General features: G+C 34.3%; 1 protein-coding gene across 1 annotated transcript; it reads right to left on the bottom strand.

Moving 5' to 3' along the window:
* Positions 1-1,275: 1,275 nt before the first annotated feature.
* LOC126979242 (uncharacterized) lies at positions 1,276-9,479 on the bottom strand. Its single transcript, XM_050828517.1, has 6 exons — positions 9,127-9,479; positions 8,216-8,515; positions 6,520-6,625; positions 4,098-4,213; positions 2,716-2,780; positions 1,276-1,420 (listed from the first exon to the last, which is right to left on the bottom strand). The coding sequence occupies exons 1-6, from the start codon at positions 9,310-9,312 to the stop codon at positions 1,351-1,353; spliced, it is 843 nt and encodes a 280-aa protein (XP_050684474.1). The 5' UTR covers positions 9,313-9,479; the 3' UTR covers positions 1,276-1,350.
* Between the last annotated feature and the right edge of the window lie 1,400 nt (positions 9,480-10,879).

The following is a 10,879-nucleotide window of genomic DNA, read 5'->3' as shown; positions in this document are numbered from 1 at the left end:
CATTCCACAGCTTTGTAGTACGTGGAAGAAAGCTCCTTGAAAACCGCACTGTGGAGGACCGCCACACATCCAGATGGTGGGGATGATATTCTAACTTGTGGCGTGTCGTGCGAAGGTGGAATTCGGCGGCAGGAATCAGGTTAAACAGCTCTTCGGAACACTCCCCGTGATAAATGCGGTAGAGGACACACAATGAAGCGACGCCAAGTGATCCAGCCGTTCACAGAGCACTGGGTACCCGATAATTCGAGCTGCTCTGCGTTGCACGCGGTCAAATGGATCGACCTGAAACTGGGGTGCGCCCATGAATTATGACTACCTATGTATATATAAATGTGAGTATGTTCGTGCTATCGACAGATATACCAACAAATCCTCTATTGAGGACAGTAAAAAGAAGAAGCGGACTGTTAGAAGTAATTTGAATACCAGATACTAATGAATAGAAAAAAGCACTTCAACAAGCAAAATGACATAAATCGCTTCACAAGTAGTCTGAAAAGTGACGTGATCATCTTCCTACGTCAGTCAGTTTATTTTTGACGAAAAATTTCCCGCTTTCAACACCATTCTGACGTGACACAGACTAAGAATTTATACGCCTAGATCTCAGAATATAGTGTCAATATTTTAAGGTCTAGATAGTCTCTTGCTGCTAGGCAACCGATGAAAACAGGCCAAGTTTATTACTTTAGCGTTCAAGCTACGTCTTACACTTACACTGCGATTTGTATGACACTTTGTGTTAGTTTGTGTGCAATGCTCAATATAGGAGTTACCTTTAAACTCAAATTTATCGACACCTGTCATAGTCTATCTATATGTATAAATGATCTAAGGACACTATTTGCAATTTGCCGCCACATCGTAAAACAAAATATGACAAATGACATATGTCTACTGTGCAAATGATTAAAATACCTGCTCAATAATATTTACAGAGTTCCGTTTTCAAAATGTAAGCTTATTTTTAAATTATATTGGTAGCCAGTACTAAATCCTTCCACTGTCAAGCTTTTATAACAAGCAGTGACTAAACTAACCATGGAAACAGAGCAAAAATTAAATTCTTCAATAATAAATTAAATTTTTAGGCATTAAAGCCAAATTCCAAATTACTACCTTACTATTCTCTCCATAATCTATTCATTAGCTCCATAAAAATACACTTACTTTAACTATTGTTATTATTTACAGAACTTATATTTTGAGGACTTTTTTTAGTTCTTTGTGACAATTCCTGAAGCCAATGGATGAAATTAAAAGACAACAGGATATACAAAACACATTTATTTATTTCGTTAGATACAAATTAGTCATATTACTTAAAAGATAACTTAGCGTTAGAAATCAGTCTCTATTGGTGCGACGCCACCATGGCACTCCAAGCAAATCCTCCTCCACATCACTAACTGTGGGCCTGAAACAAATTAACACATTGTCAACGAAAATACAAAGATTAGATTAGATTTTACTTTTGATAATAAGAATGGGTGGATACGCCATTCTGTTTGGCTTCTCTTTCTCTCGCGCATACGTAAGCAGGCTCCTCCTCTCTCACTCTAACCGATTGTTACTTTTATAGGATTTAATAATAACACCGGTCAATAATTTCGCGCATGGATTTTACTTAATATATTCTGATAATAAGTATAAGCACTTACATATAGTTTAAATATAATTACAAATAAAAATATTTGCTTTTTAAGAACTTAGAGAGATCGGAGCATTTTTTATTTTCGCGCCCAATTAATGTCGGTCTTAAAATTACGACAGTATTAGAATGCTGTTAACTGCAATGAAATATATAGAAAACCAGTGGGAAGGTATTGGAGACTTCAAGATGGCGTGTTTTTTCACTTGAATGCCAAACTTTAACTTTGTTATCTTTTCCTGTGGGATAGTGGAAATGGTGCCAGGAATGTACTATATGAAAAGGGAGCAATCGATTAAAACTGGAATGTAGGTCCTCGAATAAAAGTAATATTAGGTATTAATTGTGATTCCTGGAGTTCCTTAGCAATGAAGTGAAAAAACCGTAGAGCTGAAAATAATGAGTAGCTGATCACTGCTATTTTGTCTTTTCCACCATCGGATTTAGAATGTCTATAGAGATGCATATGTTACATTCTCGTTTGGACAAATTTACAGATAATATGGGATTATCTGTACTTATACGGAAGTACAACGGGATGCTATCAAAATATAATGGATTTTGAGAGACGTTACCAAAGCCAGTACCTCGGCAAGAAAGTGGTTGCCACTCTTTTAAATTGATTTCTTTTTTAATGAAAATAAGGGACGAGACGAGCAGGACGTATAGCTGATGGTAATTGATACGCCCTATCCATAACAATGCAGTGCCGCACAGGATTCTTGATAACCTCAAAACATCTGAGCGGCACTACAACTGCACTCAGCACCTTGAGACATGTTAGCCTCATTTGCCCAGTAATTCCACTAGCTACGGCGCCCTTCAGACCGAAATATAATAATGCTGCTACTGCTTCACGGCAGAAAGAGGCACCGTGGTAAGATACCAGTAAATCAGTATTATAAGATACTTCTCAGTATCACTCGCTGGGCTAATCTGAAAGTTTCGTCAAAATCAGTACGCAGTGTACGCCAAACGGGCTGGGCCATGTACGTAACATATTTTTAATAAATATATATAAATTCATAACACTACTACAATACAGAACCATCATAAAATACCTGTATACTTGATGTTGGGGCAAAGCAGGTGGTAGCAATGGAAATCCCGTAGTTGTAGGTACCTCCTAAAAATATTATACAAGCATTTAGTAAATATTTATCAAAGACAAAATATATATATATATATATATATGATATGAATTATAGCTTTATCATATTAAAACATAAAATATACATGTAATATATAAAATTCTCATGTCGCGGTGTTTGTAGTTAAACTCCTTCGAAACGGATTCTCATGAAATTTTGAGTGCATATTGGGTAGGTCTGAGAATCGGACAACATCTATTTTTCATCCCCCTAAATGTTAAGGGTGGTCCACGCCAAATTATTTTTTTTAAGTTTATTGACATTCTTTTTTTTAATTTGTTTGATTATAGTCAGCAATAAAAAATACATACAAAATTTAAATTTTCACCCATCTACGATCAACAGTTACTTTTGTATCGCGATTTTAATATCGGCAATACAACGTTTGCTGGGTCAACTAGTGATGGATAAATATGAAATAAACATTGGTCAATGAGGTGATCTTTCCCATAGAAATAATTATGTGATTGCAAATTCAAAAGATGTTTGTTGATAAAAATGTTCGTGCGATAAAAGTAAAATAGGTATAGCATGGGAGTGGAGCAGTTCCCCCAGGGTTATTTATGTCCGGTTCCTATAAACAAGACACGGATAGTTTTTGGTTACGCCCAGTAGTAATATTTAATGTACGACAAGGCTTCGAGTATTGCAATAAAATCCGCAGTCATTATAGATACATTATTATTAATTTTAAATTTAAAAGAAACATCGCTTTGCACATCATAAACAGCAGAACCGAAATCTTTATCAGCATCTTTAGAGCCAGCCGTATAAATTTTTATACAAGTCAGAGTATTTGCCTACTCTGACTCTGAATTCCGAGAGATAGTTGATACCTACTAAAAAGAAATGAAAGAACTTAAGTAGTAGTTATGTTCACGCCAAATCTATATATTCTTGTCCTTCTATCACAATATATTTATCTCTCATCTCTCTTCCCCACTTCGCTGCACCGCGCCATCCTGAAGGACGCAACCAGTCCCACGACGATGCCTACACGATCAGCGCACGCGCTTGATACCATGTGAACCCACTCTGCTCGCAAGTTAACGCGCCGGAAGCTATTTGTGATAGAAGGAAACCCACTTGACGCTCTTGGACTACAAACAAGGGCCTGATTAAGTATCGCCAGCGGTGCGCAATTTACAAACAACATTGCAAGAAATCCGCTGATCTATGCCTGTATTTACTGTCGACAGTGATTTTCAGAAGTTCTTTCCCTCATATAAATATTGTGGATAGTTTAGCACCTGTCGGATTGGCTTCTTAATGTATATACTAGCGGTAATTACCTGCATTGACTGCATAGGAATGTGTGTCATTGCTCTCATCTTTCTTTGCTTTATCTCACGACGCACACAGCATTGCACACCTAACAACACTCCACACACACATGACGAAAGACATCCTGAAATTATAGAAATGTATGTTTAAAATTTTCTTTGATAATCACTGCAGCGTAACGGATATTGGTTCTTAGCTCGGAACTCCAAAGCCTTGCAAATGACCGGATCAGTAGGATATCGGTGCACGAATGATCCTTTGGGCTAGTGTTTTATCAAGTGAAACCTCTCAGAAATACCTACACTTTTACAAATTATATTGGACTTTAAAGCATAACTCAGCACCTAGTCACCAAGCATGAATTATCCAACCCTAGCTCAGTAAGGTTCCATACTTTATAAGAGCTGAACCCAGATCTGGACACCTTAGGGCTTAGACTGTAATATAATGGAGAGTTTTAGAGGAATTGCCTGTTCAAATACTACCAAATGATTGATCTAAATTCACTACAATTTTTTTCAGTTAAGATTTAAGCATTCATAGATTTGTTATTTATTTTTATTACAATGCAACTAAATAAAACACTTTTTAAAGGATTAAAACGCATGTAATTGTAACTGTGATTTTACACACAACAAATGGCGCTAAACTTCATAATATAATGACAACTGTGACAAATACTATCTTGACGCATTTCAACCGCAGTCTCCCTGAAAACATGCTCTGGAAAGGTGACGAAACGTCGGGTTGAATAAAATAAAAACGTAGATAACTTCTACTCAAAATCTAATGTAAAAAAACAGTTACTATTACACGCGTTAAAAAAAATGCTATAATGCAACTATCTGCAATTACTATCTTTTAATATAAGAAGGTGAATGGAAGACCGGGAGACGTGCAGAGACGACCCTTTTCCAGCGAGGACTCTTTCAAAATTTTTATCATCGCGGAACATTAACATTGTAATTATTATGACGGGTAATCACGATCGTGGTCACGACGGAACTCCGGATTCATGCAATTGGATCGAAATATCGGCATCAAATTAATAAAATGTATATCGTGAATACCCGTCATAATAATTACAAGGACTCTTTCATTTAGGATGCTGATACCTATTCATCCAGCTCAAAAAATATGTGATCTTTTAAGTTGTTTTAGCCGGTTTGGAACACGTAGCTTATGAGCAAGCTTGTTCTGGTAACAACTTCTAAAGAAGATCTATATTTAATAAGAAAGGAATCTTTGCATACTAAAGCACATGCATTTTACTCTTTTCAGAATTGCGTTTTGAGGTCTTTGGAGTATATCAATATTGGAGTGGCTTGCTGTACTCTAAAGACAGATTCCATAAATCCAGATAGGCTTGATGACTACTTTAGATACAATAAGTTTGTTCTCCAGTGATACTGGGATTTGTTATGTCTCTAGGCAACAAAAAGTGACACTGGAAATAAAAAGATATTTCAGGAAATTACATTCACTGGAGCCTGTTGTGATCACCACCAATGCAAACAACCTTTAAGCTTTGAGGTTTCCAACTGAATACACTCTGTTTAACAAAAAGAGTCAAATAGTTTACTCCTTAAGAATCGAGATATATATAGCACATGGTAAAAAAATTAAGGGTAGTAAAATCAAACATTAACAAAAAGTAAAGGGTCACATTTCTTCTGTGTAATATACTCGCAAACCGAATCAAATAGTGCTCCCCACTTCTCAGTCCCGGTGGTTTCAATGTTCATGGCAAGTACAATTTTGGAAAGAAGAATTCAACTTAAATCTAGTTTCTGGAAGAACAACTAGATATTATCGTACAACCATTGGTACAATGTGTTCATGATTCGTAACTTCTGATGTCCATGTATCCTATTTAAGTTTTAATAACCCTATTATCACAGTATTTAACAATGCTGTTACTATTTCCGAAATTAATAATGTACTTAATGTAGGAAATACATTTTTATGTACCATAATTAATGTAATAGTTTTTCTTAGATAATAAAAAAAACACTGTTTTATAGGAATTTGCCAATAATATTTCATAACATCAAGAATTATTTCGTAAACAATGCTACCTGTTGTTATAATGAAATTTCACAGCGGAACTGTCAAACCGTGTGTCACTAAATTCTCTCATAAAAAATATGTCCATCCAAAACAAATATTGAAAATAAAAATAATTATGGGTTTGGGACCCATCGCAATAAAAACTATCCTATCTCTCAAGTTGGACTAAACTGCACTCCATGAAGTAATCCCCATTAAAATCCGTTCATTAGTTTTGGAGTCCATTGCGGACAAACAACATGTCACGTAATTTATATATATTAAGATAAGATAATCGTTTTTAAAGAGTAAACTCTAGTCACACATTGGAGATTAAACATATAATTGTTATTTGTTCTGAGTAAAATTAATTAAACATACCAATGTACACAAGCACTCCGAGATCACCATTTCGGTTTGTCCGTCTCAATACAATACCAGCTATGCACAATGAGATTCCAGTTAAAATTCCCACAACAAATATAACCTGAAATAATAAACAGATTTTTACATAAAACGATCTGTTTGAATTTGAATATGAAACAGGTAAACATCCACAGAATACTAGCGGATCTTGGGATGGATTTGTTTTTAATAAGTGCTTAGACTAATCACAAATTTTCTTATAACACCTAAATCTACAAATCAGAAATATCCCCTACACCTGACATCAATTATTAATTCTACACTTCAATACAACTTTATTCACATCTCACAGCCTGATCACAATGGATTTGACAAATTACCTAATAAAAAAATCTTTTTTATTGTTAATAGAACAAGAGTGTTCTGTATATACTAACTGATCCAGCTAGTACAGAAATAAGTTTAAATATACATTTGTATGTAAAATATCATAGCTCTGACAGTTATAAGTACTACTTTAGTTTATTTTATCAGCTGTTTGGACATTGAATTATATTATTTGTGTTTGAAAATCTAAGTAATATATAATTTAGTGTATCCTTAGCTAGGATAAAATTTCTGTAATATGTTTTAGAGAAAATGAAAAAAGATCAATAAATAGTGTATTGAATACAGCATACATTAATGGGTAATACACATTATTTAGATCAGATGAAACGTAAGATAATTACGGACTCAATAAAGGGTTGAGCTGATGATCTGAATAATAAGTAATAATTACAATAATTCATTCCATTTCATTTCAAATGTCACTAAAACCAGACCCTTACATTGTAAGAAATGAAGTTAATTGACAATCTGCCGGTAATTATAATATTACTAGTGAAATTATAATATCAGGGCTTTCACAATATACCTGCAACATATGTCATAATTTAAAAAAAAATGAATGCATGAATTTTTTTTATGAAAATAAGGGACATCACGTTCAGCTGATGGTAATTGATACGCCCTGCCCATTACAATGCAGTGCCGCTCAGGATTCTTGAAAAACCCCAAAAATTCAGAATGGCACTACAACTGCGCTCATCACCTTGAGACATAAGATGTTAAGTCTCATTTGCCCAGTAATTTCACTAGCTAAGGCGCCTTCAGACCAAAACACAGTAATGCTTACACATTACTGCATCACAGCAGAAATAGGCACTGTTGTGGTACCCATAATCTAGCCGGCAACCTGTGCAAAGGAGCCTCCCACTATTAAATGCATACAAATAATTTATTCATCCAGTACCCATACAAATAGTCAAAGGGACTAGTTTTAGTTTTGAATTCCTCAAAACAAACATTTTTCAATTGGTAAGAATATTTTATGGTAAAACAATTTATAAATATATTGCCTGTGAAGCACTAATTTTATGTTCAGTTAATTAATTAATTTCCATTACAGTTTATTAATTATATTATTTACTTAATTAATTTAGTTAATTATTTTCACTAACACTTGTAGTAAGTATGCAGGTTAACAATATCCTTGATAATGGAGTGAGACAGAGTTCTGATTTGGTGGATTTTGGTATAAGAACTGTTAATACTTCATTAATATGGCTTTATTAAGCCAATACCGGGTTGTTTAAGTAGTTGCAATTGAAGGATCTCTAAAGGCACACAATCATGTGAAATTATTTTTGTAAAAAAGGGTAATACACACCTGTAATATATAGTAACACACATATTCAAATCCTGGGCAATGCCCTCCACATGCTCCTAAGATAGGCACTTCAGGAGTTGCTGGTGGAAGAGTTTCAATTGGAGACTGATCAGCAGTTTGCAATTGTTCACCATCACATAGTGGTAGAGAAAATGCTGATGCACACACTGGGAAACTGTATGTATTTGATGAGGTAGACTTCTCTCCCTTTGCATAGTTCTTCCAAGGGACTGTACCATATGGTGAATGGTAAACTGGAGATGTAGGAATATAATCCTTACTTTGGTAATAATTGGGGACCTAAAAATAAAGACAGCCATATTATAATACAAAGTCCTCCACCATGTCTGTCTGTCTGTATGCATAAAACTCAAAAACTACTGCACCTATTTTTATGCTGTTTTCACCAATGGATATGGTGGTTCTCTAGGAAGGTTTTAGTTCACAAGTTTTTATATATAATTGTACACATTAACAATATTTGTTAGAGGTGTTGCAAAACATAAGCCTTCTGGGAGCTTCTAACGAAGATAATGTCTAAGCCCTTTGAGATATAACAAAATAGTATCGTGGAATTGTGTATCTTATATAGGTCTACAGAAAAGTACATAATGGCATATGTCTATCTCTAAAGGATAACATTCTATTTCCATTTTAATAATCAGGCATAAAGCAATAAAATGTAAAATTTGTTTACACAAATACAATATTAATCCTTATCATTTCATTACTACACATAAAATCATTCAGAAATACTTTTTTTGGTAAATTAATTATCTCATTAACTTTGATTACACATTTTCAAAGGCCGAAATTATTCCCGAATACTTACATGACTTTTTTCTATTGACAGAACAGCGTCTGTCGGGTCAATTAGTTTAAAATAAAATATGTGATGTAGAGGTACTTACATGATATGCATTTTCAGTAGTAGAGCTATCAGTACCAGCAGCTTGATACACTGGAGCACTGATCTCAACCCATGGATACTTTGCTCTTTGTCGGGATGCTGTGGCAAATTGTTGCTCACTTCTAGACACGAGCGTGGTTTGATATGGATGCACATTACAGTTTGAAGATTGTTGTTGATTGTGCATTTTACGGCTAAAACAATCGTTTCATAGTTAAAAGAACGTAAGTATATTTGCTTATCTATAATTTACCATCTTGTAAACTTTTATAGTTATTTTAACGAAACTAAAGAAGAAATGAAAATAATCGTGTGATTTATATTTATCAATTCTCCGCTGCTTTGCTGCTTTGTTTAATGACGTAATTGTCAATGTCAAATGTCAAGTAGAAAATATTGTGTATTATTTTATATGTATTAGTCCTCTAAATTCAGTAGCAACTTACAGATTTTTAGCTTCTGATCACACTGTCCTAAATTTAGTTACTGAATCAGCTATCATAGCGTGACGTAGTCGGACGTGTCGTATACGAGGAAGACTCCAGACTTCAAAAAATTAGCATTTGCCTAGCCATGGCCGTTGGCTCAATTCAAATAGAAAAAGTAGAACATAGGTGAATGAATAATTATTACTGCGCGGAAAGTTAGCAAATATGAACCTTATATGGGTGCTTTAGAACCTACTTACTTCAGAAATTATCTACGAATAGATTCGAGATCGTTTGACATATAACTAAATCTTGTAACATCGTTTATTTTAAAGCAAGATAAAATTTTACACATGATACAGTTTTAATGCAAATGAAAGATTGGTCGTAACACTAAGATTTATTGCAACAGAAAATTCATATCAAGATTTAAAATTCAGTGCTTTCATATCCCAACGCCTGTTGACAAAAATTATCCCTGAAACTTGTTGGGCTATTACTATTATTCGGGAAAACAAAACATAATTAGATACGTCCTCCACGAGCGACAGAAATCTATTAATGCTATTACACCTTCCTAAACGCTAATTATGATTCAGTCAATCAGAAACCATCCTTATTTCTGAATTTAGAATGCTAGATTACTTGTTTAAATTCAGTAGCGACTGAATTCAAATGACTTAATTCAGTAAAGTGTAAAAAGCGCTTTAAGAGATATGAATGTATTACCCGCCCGTAATATCAAGTGCTCTCAGAGTGCTTAAACGGCCTCGAGTGACGGCCAGCGTGCATACAGGATGTTGTACTTTATCCCAATACATCTGTCTGTTGAATAGGTTCTCTTTTAAAATTGAATATTTTCAACTGTACCTGCACGTGTAAAATTTTACAATGTTTTAAAAGTTCAGATTCAGAATAGTCAATGTATTTTTTGTTAAGGTATTATAATTTCAGCGCTGTTCTTTTGTGGATTTAAGCCTTACTACCCTACTACTTATTTATATTTGATATATTATTTGTATCTAAGAATATTGCTGTAAATATTCTAAGATTTGTATCTCAAGTCTTATGGCTGCATAGCTCTGCCTTTGCCATGAAGAGTAAAAATAAATCTCTTCAAGTCTGAGCCTGAGTTCTATATAGAAAACTTTGCTAAGACTTTACTGATGTAAAACTTTGATAAGGGTACAATGCGAGCAATCTTAGCTCATGCTAAGTATAATTTCAGCTGTCAAATGACTATGAAAACAAAATAAAAGATTATGCTAAGGTTACCCTCAGTTATGGTTTACCTGAGCTAAGTCTGAGCAAAGTCTGAGTACGCTC

Source organism: Leptidea sinapis, chromosome Z, assembly GCF_905404315.1.
Source record: "Leptidea sinapis chromosome Z, ilLepSina1.1, whole genome shotgun sequence".
NCBI classification, from domain to species: domain Eukaryota; kingdom Metazoa; phylum Arthropoda; class Insecta; order Lepidoptera; family Pieridae; genus Leptidea; species Leptidea sinapis.
This window is presented reverse-complemented; position numbering and strand designations above follow the sequence as displayed.

Bases quoted from the DNA above. Each gene is read 5' to 3' on its own strand.
- LOC126979242 (XM_050828517.1), bottom strand. From the start codon at position 9,312: ATGCACAATCAACAACAATCTTCAAACTGTAATGTGCATCCATATCAA. The intron at 2,781-4,097 runs GTAATTACCGCT...TAATATTTTTAG, and splicing joins TTCCTATGCAGTCAATGCAG to GAGGTACCTACAACTACGGG. The intron at 1,421-2,715 runs GTATTTTATGAT...AATTTGTTTCAG, and splicing joins CCCCAACATCAAGTATACAG to GCCCACAGTTAGTGATGTGG.